The 15,272-nt window shown below is 58.2% G+C and overlaps 2 protein-coding genes across 2 annotated transcripts in view; one reads left to right on the plus strand and one right to left on the minus strand.

Annotated features, from left to right (window-relative positions):
* The window catches only part of WNT10B (Wnt family member 10B), a 6,583-nt gene extending 2,664 nt beyond the window's left edge, over positions 1-3,919 (minus strand). Inside the window, exons 1-4 of the mRNA XM_027106125.1 lie at positions 3,241-3,919; positions 2,773-2,916; positions 1,732-1,851; positions 1,347-1,609 (exon numbers count right to left, since the gene is read on the minus strand). Of these exons, the coding sequence (XP_026961926.1) occupies positions 1,347-1,609; positions 1,732-1,805 (337 nt within the window). The 5' untranslated portion in view covers positions 1,806-1,851; positions 2,773-2,916; positions 3,241-3,919. The remainder of the gene's footprint in view (positions 1-1,346; positions 1,610-1,731; positions 1,852-2,772; positions 2,917-3,240) is intronic.
* Positions 3,920-10,439: 6,520 nt separating this feature from the next.
* On the plus strand, positions 10,440-14,625 carry WNT1 (Wnt family member 1). The gene is made up of 4 exons (XM_027108225.1): positions 10,440-10,741; positions 11,470-11,723; positions 12,411-12,676; positions 13,162-14,625. The coding sequence occupies exons 1-4, from the start codon at positions 10,638-10,640 to the stop codon at positions 13,648-13,650; spliced, it is 1,113 nt and encodes a 370-aa protein (XP_026964026.1). The 5' UTR covers positions 10,440-10,637; the 3' UTR covers positions 13,651-14,625.
* Positions 14,626-15,272: the final 647 nt, after the last annotated feature.

Here is a 15,272-nt window from a genome sequence, read left to right on the forward strand (position 1 = left end):
TGTGTGTGTGTGTGTGTGTGTGTGTGTGTGTGTGTGTGTGTGTGTGTAATTCAAGGTTATTTTAATCAGTCTTTTAACCAACCTACCCTCCACCACTCCAACATCCCCAAAGTACGGGAGCTGTGGAGCTGTCCTTCCTCTTTCCAGCTTCTAGTTTTATATTTGCCCATTAAGACTAGCCTTTATGTTTATCCTAACCTGCTATTACTCTATAAAACACTGGGAGAGGGAGAGAGGCGTGGGTGATTCTCCCTAAGGCCCTCTTAAAATGTTGGCTTCTTTGTTATGTTTTGGGGGTCACAGAGGCTCAGGATGACAAGCCTTTCCCAGGCTTAGATAGGCATGCTTCTCATTTAGGCATCAAAGCCTTCGCCTACACCAGGCCCTGTGGAAATGGAGGGGGTCCCTCACTTCCTTCTAGGCAGGGGCTCTCTGGAGCCCTGAGTGGATGAGAGACAGCCCCTCTCTAGGGGCCAGGCCTCTCCCACCCCGGGATGCAGGGCTCCTGGCCCAGCCTCCCGATCCTCCAGCCCCAGCCCTCCAGGGGGGAAGCTGTCTGCACAAGTCTTGGGAATTCCCCTGAAGATGGTAGCTGCCTATTAACCCTGTGGTCCCCAAAGTATTGCCCCCACCCTTGGGCTGAGCCTGAGATGGATGTTTACTCCTCTAGGGAGTAAACTCCGGCATGGCCTGGCAAGAGACAGGGCTGCCGCTCAGACCAGGGCCCCCAGACCAGGCCCCGCAGTGACCTGTTCTCCACCCCTCTAGCCGCTCCTCACCTGCTCAGGTGAGAGCCACCTGGGGCCCTCACAGCACAGAGGAGGGGGATGCTCCCCGACTTCAAAGCCATCAGGGTCTTTGTTCCCACCTTCTGCTCCTGGGAACCCCAGTAATTAGGGGAGTAGGTTTAACCCTTAAACGGTTGGGGGCGTCACCCCACCCCCGCTGAGGCTCTGGGGACACCAGCCTGGGCTTGTCCCATGGAGAGGGAGGGACAGAAAACTGGGGGAGGGGAAGAAGGGGGGCATTTGAAGTTTCCAGGGCTGGGGGCATCTCTTGCTCACAGGGGCAGCCCAGATCAGCTGGGCGGAGGCAGGAAAGGGGCGGGGGCGCCTAGGGTAGGGGAGCAGGGACCCAGCTGCCTTGCCGGCAGTGCGCAGGTGGAAGTCAGAAGCACGGGGCCCCAGACGGGTGGCCAGACCCTACTCCGCGCGCGGCTCCGGGGGGAATTCCCGGAGAGGCCCCTCCCGGAGTCGTGAACTCGTCCCTTCCCGCCTCCGCTCGCCTCGGCCTGCCCCCCGCCCCCCAGCCCCGGCGGCGGCACAGACCCGCCCCGCCAGGCTCACCGCGCTTGAGGATGGCGCTGTGGTGCGGCAGGCGACCGCCGCCCTCGAGCGCCGAGCAGTTCCAGCGCTGGTCACGCAGCTGGTGCTGACACTCGTGGACCGCGATGTGCAGGCCCTGAAGCGCGGACGCCGTCACGTCGGGGCTGCGCAGGCACAGGCCTAACTGCCGTTTGCTCAGGCCCGACAGCGTCAAGCATACGGTGTTGGCGGTCAGCGGCGGCTCGCCGGGCAGCTTCAGACCCAGAATCTCATTGCTTAGGGCCCTGGGAACCGAGAAGGCATTTGAGGGTCAGTGGTCCAGGCCTCGCGCCCCCTCTGACTCCTCCCGCCCCGCCTCTAGCCCAGGGCTTTCTCTCGTGGGCTGGGTGACAGGGGAACTGCTCACCGACTGCACAAAGCCAGGAACAGGAGACCCGCGAGGCCCGAGGGCGGAGGCCGCGGCCGCGGCTCCTCCCGCATGTCGAATCCCGGGCCCGAAGGCCCCGGTGGGCAGATCGATCAGGGCCTGCGGGACAGGGAGACTTAAGGATGGCTCCGGAATAGGGTGGCTCGCCTAGGCAACCAAAGGATGCTCAACTTCGGGCTCCTAACTCACCAGTGCCACCCCACCGACCGTTCTCACCCCCCTCAAACAAAACAATAAAGATCACGCCTTGATTCCCAGAGTACCTGGGCCCTGGAGGAAGAGTCCCCGCCTAGAAGCTGGGACTTACGCTAGTGCTCTGGAGCCGATCTAGCCAGACACAATGCCTGGCACACAGACACACTCACGTGCAAACAGAGGTATAGACTCACAAACAGCTCTCCACTACCTTGCCCACCGCTCCCTTTTCAAGGGCCCCAAGACTGGCTTCCCCTGCCCAACACAGCTTCACCCTCTCACTGGGCTGCTGGGCAGGACTGAGAGAGGGTTCCCCACCACCCCCAGATGGCAGGGCGGGAGTGGGGGGCTGTCGCCTCCAGGTGCCGTCTAAGGCCAGCAACTTCTCTGAAAAGGGTGGAGAAATGGGCTCCCCATCCCACTCTGCCCGCTTCGGCCCCAGTAGGGAGCGAGGGGAGGCTCCAGGTGCGGCAAAGTCAGGGAGAGGACTTTGGTTCCCTCCTGAAAGGGACCGTGGCGCAAGCTGAGACCTCTTCCTCATCTGCCACCTTTCCTAACTACATGTTCCCCTCCTCCTAGCATCGCCCCTCTGGTCCCCACCAGGTCCCCAGTCTCAGTCCCCACCCCTTTGCTCTCGTTCATTGCCCTCCAAATCTGGGGCCACTCCTTTATTTGCAGTGTCTTTATTTCTGGCGATATCCCTGGCTCTCTCCGCATCTCTGTGCCCCCGTGGGCGGATGCGTGTCTGTCTGTCTGACTGCCACTGTGCCCGTCTCGTCCCCGTGTGCGAGTCCCTGCCCTCCCTGCTCTCCCGGTCCCGATTACCTCCAGCTGCTCTCGTGCAGAGTCCGCCACTGGCGCGGCTGGGTAGCCTGGGATCGGGCTGTTCAAACCGTGGGGAGACTGCGTCGGGTTCTGCCCCCTCGGCAGAGCCGCATTCTTCCAGGGCAGGGCCACTCCTCTTCGCCGCTTCCCCAGCGCCGCCGCGGCCGCCGGGAGGAAGGGAGGGAGGAAGGGAGGGAGTGATCGAGAAAGCTAGCAGGCGGGCGAGCAAAGAACTGGGGGCTCTGGCTCTACTCGCGCCGAGCTCACCGGCGGCTCTGCCGCGGCTGACAGAGCTGCGGCCCCTCCCCGAGCCCGGGGCATCCCCACCCCACTCGTCGCACCCCCCGCCATGACCCGGGGAGCCCAGCCGCTCCCCCTCCTCCCAGCGCACACACACACCCTCTCCCCCGACGCCTGGGTTCAGGCTTGGCCCCGCTGAAGGGGGAGGTGGGCCAGAGTTCCGCTCACCTGCTCTGGGACAGCCCAGGCTGCAAGAAGGGTGCAGTGACCCAGTCTAGGGAGCCAGGATCCTGGTCCCAAGTGGTCATTTCTCTTTGCCTCAGTTTCCCACTGATAGTTGGATGGCTGCAAGGTGCCCTTGAGAAGATGAAGATGGAGCTGAGATCGAGCTTCTGTCGCTGGACAGTCTTGGGTAGAGCCCTCAGAGAGAGCACAGTGCAGGGCAATCGGAGCCGGCAGGAGCAGCTCCCTTCTGGGTGGCTTGGCTTCCGCCCACCTCCGAGCCCTACGCCTGCCCCTTGGGAGGGGTCAGCTCTGGCCTCAGAGTTTGGCTTTAGCAGCGGCTCGGGTAACTCCAGAGATCTTCAGCCTGCCCCAATGCTTCCCCTTAGCTTACAGGCATCCTTGCCAGCAGAGGTCTCCTGCCCTTCCTAGGATCCCGGGTCTGCACTCCACGTGGCCCATATTCCTGCTCCAGACTCTCAGACTTGCTTCACGTGGAAGGAGGAGGGCCTCGGTATCCCGAGATGAGCCCGGCCCAAGGACAGCCAGGGAAAGAGCCTGATCCTGGGTTGCAGATACGGAGGCAAACCACCTTAGGGAGCCCCAGTGGCAGCGAAGGGGTTAGGCGCTGCTGCGCTCCTGCCTGACTCACCCTCCCAGCTCTAACCACTGTGGGCTATTTTTGCCAGAGAGGGGCCCCAGGCTTCCCAGCCGCCCCCCGCCCCTGCCAGACCGCAGCCCAAGGCACCGCTGGCCCCGCGCGCCCAAGGCTGGCACGTTGACTCAGAGACAGGCCCCCCGGGGAAGCAGGGCCACGGGGCTGAAACCCACAGCCCCAGTCATCGCTTCCTTGGTACTGGCCATGCAGCTCTGCTGGGCAGCCAGCCTCCAGTCTGTGTGGCTGCAGGTCCTGCCCCATGCTGCAGGGGGCATTGCTGTCTAGGGGGCGAAGCTGTCTGAGGGAGATTAATGACTTTCATCTGGTAGGAAATGTATTAATCACCTTCCTGTGCCAGGCCTCAAGCAGGCTAGGGAGGTGAAAGCGCCACGGTCCTGACACTGGACAGCTGTGACCACGGAGGGTTGCTTGCTCCCCTCTGCTGTCCTACCTTGGGGGGAGAGGGGAGTATAGGAGAAGGAGCCCTAGAGCTCTTGCCCCTCCTTCCTGTTTAGGGGCCAAGAACCAAACCGTGTATGGCTTTTGAGGCCACCAGAATCTGCACCCCGACTCCGTAGCTTTTGTCCTTACACCTGGATTCACTGATCCTCACCAGTGTCCTTGTCCTTCTCCCTGGATGTCAGCCTGGAAGTTTACCTAGGGCCCTGGAAGGGGGGACGAGGTCTCCTATGCCCCTCTTCTCCCACAGGGGGACCTCTTGGACGCTCGTATTTCTCCATGTGTCTCCAGTTTCAGACTGTTCCTTCTTATTCTACCCTTGTTGGGCTGCCGTATAGCCAGGTGCCAAGGAAGGGCCAGGGTCAGAACTACTGCCACAGATTCCAACTTCTTAGTGACCCCAGGGCTCCCCAAGCTGGCCTATCCCAAGTCCAAGGACCCATACTCCTGTTCCCTCTCCCTGCAGAAGCCCAGCTCTGGGACATGAGGCCACAGGCAGGCAGACTGGGTGGCCTGAGCTGGCCCCCAGTGCCCTTGGCCCGACCGGCTGGCCTGAGCACTGACCCGCAGGCGGCTGGAGGGTGGTGTGGCAGGCGGGGCCTGGAGAGGGCTGCGGGTACACACCCATTGCCTAATACCCCAAGCACGCGGCCAGCTCCAGGAAAGGAGAGGGGCGGGAACCAGAGGGACCTTGACAAGGGTTGGGGCCATGACAGCAGGGGGAAAGTGAGGGACTGTCATTGCTTCAGGGAGGGAAATAGGAGCAAACTGATCCCCCTTCCCCTCAATGGGAAGGGTAGGGGGCTGCCTTCCCATCATGGGGATGGACGCACCGAGAGCAATCTGAGAAGAACACTGGGGCCCTATAGGGCGGGGGTCAAAGAAAAGGGAGATTGGGGGATCGAGCAACTGAGGCGTCGGCTAAAGCTGAGTACAGTCTCGAAAGCCTCCTCCTCTTCCTCCCCCTCCTCCCCCCACCCCGTGTTTGCCTTGGCCCAGGGTCCCGGGTGACTCATCTATTGCTGAGCCGCTGATAGGGGCGGCCAGGCCCGGGGAACCCAAATTATAGGCCCTGGAGGGATGGATGCGCCCGCGGCGGCGGTGAGCTCAGCTGCGCTGCCCACCCTCCGCCTCTCACGCCTTCTGCTGCAGCACCGTAGGCCACCACCCGGAGGCACCAGAGGTTCCGCAGCCCGACTACGCTGGACTCCCGAGAACCCCCCCCCCCCCCCCCCGCACACACACCCAACCTATCTGTGAGATTACCCTCGACAGAACTTTGCCCCCTTCTCTACCAGAGACTGATGCCTTCCCAGCCCAAGGAGACAGTGCCACCTGCTGGTGCTTCAAAGGAAGGTAGGCTCCTCTGCCAATAACCCTCAGCCCTGGCCCCCTGCTTCCTCCCCAGACCCCATCTAGGTAAAGCCTCTCTCCCCTCTGACATATCTCTCTCATTTCTATTTCAAGGGGGGCGGTGGCTTGCTACTAATTTTCTACTTTAAGCCTTTAAAGTTATCCATGGTCAAAAGTGATACAAAGAAAAATAAAGCAGGGTAAAGGAGATAGGTAGTGGAATTAACATTTTATACAGGGGGAGGAAAAGGGAAGCAACAAATTCATGGAGATAGCTGAGGAAGGGCATTCCAGAAGACAGAAAAGCAGGTGCAAAGATCTTGGGACAGACACTTACTTCGTACGTTCAAGGAATTAGCAAGGAGGCCGGTGTGGCTGGAGGGAGGAACCCACAGGGGAGAGAGTGGTAGGCAATGAAGTTAGAGGACAAGGAAGGAGCAAGGTCAGATTATATAGAGCCTTGTAGGCAAAAATAAAGATTTTGCCTTTTCCTTTGAGTGAGATAGGGAATCACTGGAAAATTCTGAGCAGAGAATGAAACGATCTTACTTTGTTTTAGAAAGAATGGCTCTGTGGAAAATAGACTATGGGGCCCAAGGACTGGGGCAGGGAGAGCTGTTAGGAGGTTATTGCAATAGTACAGGAGAGAGATATGATGGTGGCTCTGACCAGTGTTGTAGAAGTGGAATGGTAAGAATGGATCCGATTCTACATATATTTTGAAGACAGAAGGGCAAGACTGTTTTCTTTTTTTTACTGATTTGACACAGATTATAAGAAAACAGATGAGTCAAGGATGGCTCTAAGATTCTTGTCCTGAGCGACTGAAAGGATGGAGTTGCAATTTACTGGGATGGGGATGACTGAAAAAAGAGCAGGTGCAAGGGAAGAACTGGGAGTTCAGTTTTGGACATTGTACATTTTGAGGTGTTTATTCAAGTGTTAGATATGCAAGTCCAGAGTTCAGGGCCAGAGATAAAAGTAGGGAGCATGAGACTGGATAGTTCACCAAAGGAGTGAGTGTAGACTGAGAAGAAGCTCCAGATTGAACTGGGGTGCAGTTCAATGAGTTATGTAGAAATTGGGTACAAAGGTGGAACCAGATAAAGAGACTGAGCAGCCAGGGAGGTAGGAACGGTGCTCCAGAAATCGAGAGAGAATATTTCAAGGAGGAAGTGTTCAACTTTGTCTGTTATTCCTAAAAAGTTTGTTAGGATGAGAACTGAGATTTGACTGTAGAGCAAAACGGAGGTCATGGATGATTTTTATAAGGAAATGTAGTGGGTTAGAAGGTGTGATTAGGGTGGTGGAAAGACAGAATAAAGAAAAGAAACCGGCATTGGTGATTAAAGCAACGCTTTTGAGTTCTGCAGTAAAAGACAGCAGAGAGGGGATTCTCTGGTGGCGCAGTGGTTAAGAATCTGCCTGCCAATGCAGGGGACACAGGTTCCAGCCCTGGTCCGGGAAGATCCCACATGTCGCGGAGCAACGAAGCCCGTGCGCCACAGCTACTGAGCCCACGTGCCACAACTACTGAAGCCCGTGCTCTGCAGCAAGAGAAGCCACTGCAATGAGAAGCCCGCACGCCACAATGAGGAGTAACGCCCGCTCTCCACAACTAGAGAAAGCCCTTGCATGGCAATGAAGACCCAATGCAGCCAAAAATAAATTTTTATATATATATATATATATATATATATATATATATAAAGACAGCAGAGAAATGGGGCAACGTTGGGTGGTAATGTGAAGTCAAACAAAGTTCTGGGGTTTTTTAGATGGGAGACATTACAGCATATTTGTATGCTGATGGGTATGATCCAGTAGCTAGGTAAACCGATGACGCAGGAAAGAAGGAGAGGACGATTGATAGAGCGACGATTTGATCTAAATAGGAATTTGGGCCAGGTCATACAGAGTGTGACCAGACCTAGAGCCCTCCCACTCTTCCCCACTATTCCTGGTGGGTGGAATGGTGGAACAAAGGATACTGAATCCTTCTTTCCTCTCTTCCCACCTCTGCTTGTCACCAGTGGCCACAGACAGGACTGCCCTGTCTTCGAGCCCAGCTCCCTCCTCCATGATGTTTTATCAACCCACCAAGCCAAAAGATGTGACCCAGGCCCCAGTGGGAAGAAAATCCTAAGGGACAAAGGACAGGCTGCCCATGGTACACTGTCTATTTACTTGAGCCATCTGTGCTGGGTGGCCTCTGCAGAGGCCACTGGCTTTTAGACCTGTGGAAGATGCTGGGCCAGTACACCTTGTCCCTCAGGGTCAAATCCTTGGAGGGAACAAGCATGCTGGACTGGGCAAAGGGCCTGGAAAATACATTCCCCTCAAAAATAACCTCCATCAGGCTTCATTTGTGTTAATATGCATCTCTTTTAAAATGCAAGTGCCCCAGGAAGATTAATTAAACTTATCAAGCATTTATTTCTTAGAGTGATTTCCCTGCATTGGAGGGGAAGCCTGATCATTTCTGGGACTTGGAACACTTTAGGATCAGACCTGAGTATATTGCTCAGTCAAAAAGCATCCGAAAGGCAGAGGAGAGGGAAAAGAGAGGATCAAAAAGGGAGGCAATCAGCTCGGTGCTTTGTGACCACCTAGAGTTGTGGGGTAGGGAGGGTGGGAGGGAGACGCAAGAGGGAGGAGATAAGGGTATATAGGTATATGTATAGCTGATTCACTTTGTTATAAAGCAGAAACTAACACAACACTGTAAAGCAATTATACTCCAATAAAGATGTTAAAAAAAAAAAAAAAAGGGAGCGACTTCCCTGGTGGTCCAGTGGTTAAGACTCCACGCTCCACATGTAGGGGCCCAGGTTCGATCCCTAGTCAGGGAACTAGATCCCACATGCTGCAACTAAGACCTGGTACAGCCAAACAAATAAATAATTTTTTTTTTAAAAAAAAGGAGAGGCAGGAAGATCCTAAAGACCATTTTTCTTTATCTGCCAATTTCAGGAAGAGCTCCCAGCCTGCTATTGCTGCACAGTCACAAGCAGCCAGTAAGGTGGAAAGAGCATGGGCTTTGAGTCAAAACAGTCTGGGTTTTAACCTGGCTCTACCGTTTATTCCCTCGTTAGCTGTGTGGCCCTTGGATAACTGCCCAATGTAGTTTTTCCTCGGTAAAATGGAGAGACAGGAGAGACCTAAAGGAGGAGATCCTCCGTCTTCCAGGGGCCACCTGTGTGTGGTGGTGGGGCATGAGAACCAGGCTGGCAGTGCCCCCTATGCCCCATATAGGGAACAGCTGCCACTTCTTCGATAGGAGGCAGAGGTGGCCTTGAGGCTGAGATGGAGTCCTAGGAGGAGGGACTCCCAGGACTCGTAGAGATGGTCGCAGGTGCTCTAGGTAACCTGGCACGGTGAGAGTGAAGAGAGCCAGAGTTTGGGGGGGAGAAGACAGAAACCTGGCAGAAAAATTCAGAAAGAAGCAGAAACTTGGAGACACAAGTTCCCTCTTCTGGGTTCAGTTTAGCCAGCAGCCCTTCTCTTCCCAGGCCCTCCATGTACACCCCTGACATCTGCTCCACTGCCCTTCCTTTCTGAGCCTAGTCCTTAGAGACACTGCCACTCATCCATCTTGATACCACCTTGGTTACAGGCGTAGTCCCCCTCCCCCAGTGACATGCACAGGCTGACACATGCCACAGGGTGACACACTATAGGATGGCATGAGGTACGCCGGGTGAGAGTGACACACCTATGCATATTTAATCGCCCACTCAACCGCCCACCTCCGCACACAGTTCCAGACACTCTTTGTTCCTCTGCCAACCTTCTGGGTCTCTCCTGACGTAGCTGCCACCTCCTTCCCGACACCTAGGAGATGATGCACTGCCCCAGGTGGTGACAAGACGACTAGATGACCCTTTCTGACCTGAGCTAAGTTCCAAGATTCCTGGGAAAGGCTCCTCACATCCCTCTTCTGAACATGGATTTTCTGTGCACAAGGACACCCGTGAGTGTGCGCTCTCAGAACACACTCACACATATTCTCACCCGGAGTCTCATTTGCACTGTCCCACTTTAGCGCGCACACACGCAGCCACTTGTGCACTCCTTCCAGCCCACCTCACAAGCACAGACTGCCGCTGCCTCAGGTCCCTCTCCATGGTGGGGCTCTGTGTGGTCAGCGCATCCCCCAACCCACCCCTGGGACTTCCCTGACCACAGCCCCAGCCCCACCCCAGTCTCCCCCCTTTTCCTTCCCTGTCCAGCCGTCGGGGGGTCCTGGGAGGGGAGGTATCTCCCCAGAGTCGCTGCCCAGAACCACAGCTTTCCTTCTTCCACTCAGGATGGGGGAGAGAGGAGACGCCGGCGGGGACCGGGGTGACGTCGAGGGGACAGCCCCACAGCAGGCAGCGAAGCGGTTGAGCTCCCGGCAGTTTGTGCCCGCAGCACACTGGTCGCCGCGCCCCCTGGCGGACGCTGGTCCCCGACGGGCTCCGGACGCGGAGAGGAGTGAGGCGGGCGCGCGTGGGAGGACGTCCCAAGGGGAGGGGTCGGCGGCCAGTGCAGGTCCGGAGGCGGGAGCCACCGGGTAGGGGGCGGGGGTGAGCCCCGACGGCCAGCCCGTCAGCTCTCGGCTCAGACGGGCGGGAGCCACGGCCCCGCTCGCTGCCCATTGTCTGCGCCCCTGACCGGTGTGCCCTGGTGCCACAGTGCGGCCCGGCGGGGCAGCCTCCTATCGTCACTTCAGCCAGCGCCACAACTATAAGAGGCGGTGCCGCCCGCCGTGGCTGCCTCAGCCCACCAGCTGGGACCGCGAGCCATGCAGCCCGTCGCCCGCCCCCGGGGCTGTTAGAGCCAGACTGCAGACTCTCGCCACAGCCGCCACTGCCGCGTCCAGTCCCACCGCCGCGGGCAGCAGCCAAAGCCGCCCCAACTGCAGCACAGAGCGGGCAAGGCCGGGCAGGCCATGGGGCACTGGGCGCTGCTGCCTGGCTGGGTTTCCGCTACGCTGTTGCTGGCGCTGGCCGCTCTGCCTGCAGCCCTGGCCGCCAACAGCAGTGGCCGATGGTGGTAAGTGAGCTGGTGCGGGGTCGCCACTTGTCTCGGGGCACAGAGCCAGGGGCCAGCCCCATCCAGCTCCCACGCTCTGGGATCCGTCCGCAGACAGGCTCTCTCCAGCGCTCTGACTTCCCTTTGAGACACCGAGGGGCGCTCTGGGGCGGAGCTGCTCCAGAGGATCCAGCTCTGCTTAAGTGGGGTGAATGGTCCGCCCGGTGGCCCACGATACTCCAGCCAGGGAGCCCACTCCCATCTAGCACCGCCCTTCTTCCAAGAGCCCCAAACCGAGCCTCACGGCGGTAGTCACACCACAGGTTTCCCAGCCTCGGGAGAGAAAGGGCAGGCGTGCACTCAGAAAGAAGCCAAGTAGAGGGTGGAACTCCCAAGCATTTCACGCCTTGGGTGGGCATGGATGGCAGGCCAGGGTTTGCTCACCAGGCTGCCCGGAAGCAGGCTCTGAGAACCAAGGTGAATATCTAGTCTCCGGTTCTCCGTGCCTCTGCTGTCCAGCTCCGGGCGCAGGGCCCCCGAGCAGCCCTAAGATCCCTGGGAACACAAAACTCTGGACGCCAAGTCCTTTCAAACTAGTGAGCCTGGGAGCGCGGAACTGTTACCTTGCTATTGATCCCGCCGCTCTCGCCAGCAAATAGCTCCAGGAAGAGGACAGGGTGGGCATGACCTTTCTGGTTAGGGTGCAGGTCCTCTTCCAGAGCTTGAGCTCCTATCATGCGTCTCACCAGGGGCATCGTGAACGTAGCCTCCTCCACGAACCTGCTGACCGACTCCAAGAGCCTGCAACTGGTACTCGAGCCCAGTCTGCAGCTGCTGAGCCGCAAACAGCGGCGCCTGATCCGCCAGAACCCGGGGATCCTGCACAGTGTGAGCGGGGGGCTGCAGAGCGCTGTGCGAGAGTGCAAGTGGCAGTTCCGGAACCGCCGCTGGAACTGTCCCACAGCTTCGGGGCCCCACCTCTTCGGCAAGATCGTCAACCGAGGTGGGTACCCAGGAAGGTGACGATTCCTGGACCAGGGGAACGCACGGTCACCCGCAGGGCAGGGGCGGGCAAGTGCAGGGAAGATGTCCGGGGCACCTGCAGGGTCACACGATCCACCCGCCAAGAGCTTCATGCCAGCACTAGCTCTGGGCCAGACTCGTTCTACCAGGGGCTTTCAAGCCGTGCACCTCGGGCACGAAGCTAACTTTTCTGAGCCACTGCCCCAGAGAAAGGGAGTTCCGAGTCGTGGACGCTGGCTGGCCACTGCTGTCCCTCAGCCCCTCTCAAAGCTGGTCTCTGCGGGCGTCTCTTACCTCCAGCCCAGCAAGTCTTGCATCGCTGACGAGGGCCGGGCCGAAAGTTTGGGCTGCGGAGAGGTCTTGGCGGTGCAGAATTCCTCCACTCCCCTCTTTCCGGCTTTTCTCTCTGGGGCTGCCCCACTTCCACCGAGAAGCCAGAATGCTCCCTGAGTCTCAGTAACGTGTGATTACAAGCGTGGCCGTGGTTGCGTGCCCACGCACTTGCTTTCTCCGTGAGACCAGCTTCCCAACACAGCCTGTCGCCGGGCTTTCAGGAATCTAAGGAAGGATTTGGGGCGTGGGACTCAAGGGTCCCAAGTCCTCCACTGAAGGTGCCCGCTGCACCCCCGCGTGCCCCCTAGCTGATCCCCGCTCCCTTCCCCAACAGGCTGTCGGGAAACAGCATTTATCTTCGCCATCACCTCGGCCGGGGTCACCCATTCGGTGGCGCGCTCCTGCTCGGAGGGCTCCATCGAGTCCTGCACGTGCGACTACCGGCGGCGCGGTCCTGGGGGCCCCGATTGGCACTGGGGAGGCTGCAGCGACAACATCGACTTCGGCCGCCTCTTTGGCCGGGAGTTTGTGGACTCCGGGGAGAAGGGGCGGGACCTGCGCTTCCTCATGAACCTTCACAACAACGAGGCGGGCCGCACGGTGAGCGGGCTTGAGGGTCACCGCACCCGAAACGGAATGGCAGGGTTCTCGGAGTCCCTCGCAGAGGCTAACCTCGAACTTGGGAAGTAACGGTCGGTGATAAGGTCAGGGGGTAGGGCAAGGAGCCAGGCGAGGGCGTCCGGAGAGCGCGGAGGCTTGGAAGGAAGCCAGAGAATGAAAGAGACAGTGGCTGACAACTGAGAGGTTAGAAGTCATGTAACCCATAGACTGTATTGCCTACAGCCCCTCCACTGTACAGGTTCAAAAAACCAGGTTGAGAGGCAGAGACAGATTCGCCGGGTGGAGCAGAGTTGGGCTTAGTGTCCAAATCTCTGCGGGACATTTCGCGCCTCCCTCCCTCTGTGCGCGGCTAGGCCTGGGCCTTTGCTGAGGTTCCGGCGACGTCCGGGAGGGGGCGGTATCTGGGAAGGTGGCCCTGACTCTGACAGTGCCCTGGAACACCCTTTCTTCTCCGTTTCCCCCAGACCGTGTTCTCCGAGATGCGCCAGGAGTGCAAGTGCCACGGGATGTCCGGCTCGTGCACGGTGCGCACGTGCTGGATGCGGCTGCCCACGCTGCGCGCCGTGGGCGACGTGCTGCGGGACCGCTTCGACGGCGCCTCGCGCGTCCTGTACGGCAATCGCGGCAACAACCGTGCCTCGCGGGCGGAACTGCTGCGCCTCGAGCCCGAGGACCCCGCTCACAAGCCTCCCTCCCCCCACGATCTCGTCTACTTCGAGAAATCGCCCAACTTCTGCACATACAGCGGACGCCTGGGTACAGCGGGCACAGCAGGGCGCGCCTGCAACAGCTCGTCGCCCGCGCTGGACGGCTGCGAGCTGCTCTGCTGTGGCCGGGGCCACCGCACGCGCACGCAGCGCGTCACCGAGCGCTGCAACTGCACCTTCCACTGGTGCTGCCACGTCAGCTGCCGCAACTGCACGCACACTCGCGTACTGCACGAGTGCCTGTGAGGCGCTGCGCGGACTCATCCCTAGGAGCGTTCTCGTCAAGCCCACCACCAAACAGATTCGCTGGCACCTAAGACCCCGATCCTCGCCCACCCAGCCCCTTCAGCCACACTCCGCGACTCCTACGTATCCGATCATTTCTCCCACCTGCTCCTACCTGGGGACTCCCGAAACCACTTGCCTGGGGCGGCATGAACCCTCTTGCCATCCTGACTGACCTGCCCCGGACCTACCTCCCTCCACCTCCGTGGGAGACCCCTTGTTGCACTGCCCCCTGCTTGGCCAGGAGGTGGGAGAAGGATTCGTCCCCTCCTCCATCAGCGTCAGCTCCTGACGTGTAGCTCTGTCTCCTCCACCGCGCCAGCAACCTGCCTGCCTCTCTCCCTCTCCTTTATCCTCCGTTTTTTCCAGGTCCCCACATGCCCTTCCCATTCTCCTGCCAAGGGTGCAGACCCTGAACACACACCTGAGCATCAGGGCCTTTGTCCTCCCCACCTACAGCTGAAGCGGGAGGTTCCAGGGTGAAAGGGCAGCTGTGGTGATGTGGAACATGAGGCTGGGGGACCCCGCAGAAATATCCCCATTCTTCCAGCCTCTGTCGTGGAGCCATTGAACAGCTGCCAGCCATGCCTCCCTCAGCCACCTCCTACCCCCTTCCTGTCCTGCCTCCTCATCAGTGTGTAAATAATTTGCACTGAAACGTGGATAAAAAGCCACAAGTTTGGTTGTTGTAAATAAAACTATTTATTGTGCTGGGTTCCAGCCTGGTTTGCAGAGACCACCTCCACCCAACCCAATCCTCTCCATTCTTCTCTCCTTTTGCCCTCCAGCCTTTTGTGACCCCTCTTTTCCTCTCCCCAATTTCTCAAAGATGCCTTTGCATACCGGAATCAGTATTTCCTTCCACCGTAGCTATTAGTGGCTCCTCGCCCCCACCCATGTAGTATCTTCCTCTGCAGAATAAAATCTCTATTTTTATCAATGACTTGGTGGCTTTTCCTTGAATCCAGAACACACTATTGCTTACCTCCTTTAAACAAATAAGATACATTGATGGGGAACTGGTTTCCTGACCCTGAAAGAGGACTCTGAGATTCTGTCCCTTGGATGACCCTAATGAGGCCACTGGGGATCCAGATCTCCAGAAGAACCCGGTCAGGAGTCAAAAGATGCTGCAGGGTCCTTCTTCCTCTTTGAACACCAACCGGCTCTGTGATATTAGGCAAGTCCATAACTCCCTCAGTTTCTTCCCTTGCGGAGAGGGAATGAAACAAACAAACTTGGAGCCTGCCTTTCCTATGTAGATGAGCTGTTGTGAAAATCGCTCTAACTGAGTGATGGCTATGATGGTGTTCTGAAAAGAAACCAAAGAAGAAAGAGAAACCCCAAACAGAAGGGGTGCTGCTGCTCCTGGTGTAGAGCTTTCGGTCCCCAAAGCCTATCTGGGCCAGCTGTGGTCAGGGTGTTGGGCAATGGGGAAGCCACTCCCCTTCCCAAGACAAGGAAATGCCACATTAGGATGCCAGCTTCCAAACCTTGGGCTACGTAGGATCCAGGTAACAGGTGATAGGCTCTATTCCTGGACCCAAAAGCTCAGAGATGATGATGGGGGAGAAGAAAGGAGC

This window comes from Aethalodelphis obliquidens, unplaced genomic scaffold (assembly GCF_003676395.1).
Source record: "Aethalodelphis obliquidens isolate GAN/ISIS:26980383/991018 unplaced genomic scaffold, ASM367639v1 scaffold8, whole genome shotgun sequence".
Taxonomy (NCBI): Eukaryota; Metazoa; Chordata; class Mammalia; order Artiodactyla; family Delphinidae; genus Aethalodelphis; species Aethalodelphis obliquidens.

Bases quoted from the DNA above. Each gene is read 5' to 3' on its own strand.
- WNT1 (XM_027108225.1), top strand. From the start codon at position 10,638: ATGGGGCACTGGGCGCTGCTGCCTGGCTGGGTTTCCGCTACGCTGTTG. The intron at 10,742-11,469 runs GTAAGTGAGCTG...GCGTCTCACCAG, and splicing joins AACAGCAGTGGCCGATGGTG to GGGCATCGTGAACGTAGCCT. The intron at 11,724-12,410 runs GTGGGTACCCAG...CTTCCCCAACAG, and splicing joins CGGCAAGATCGTCAACCGAG to GCTGTCGGGAAACAGCATTT.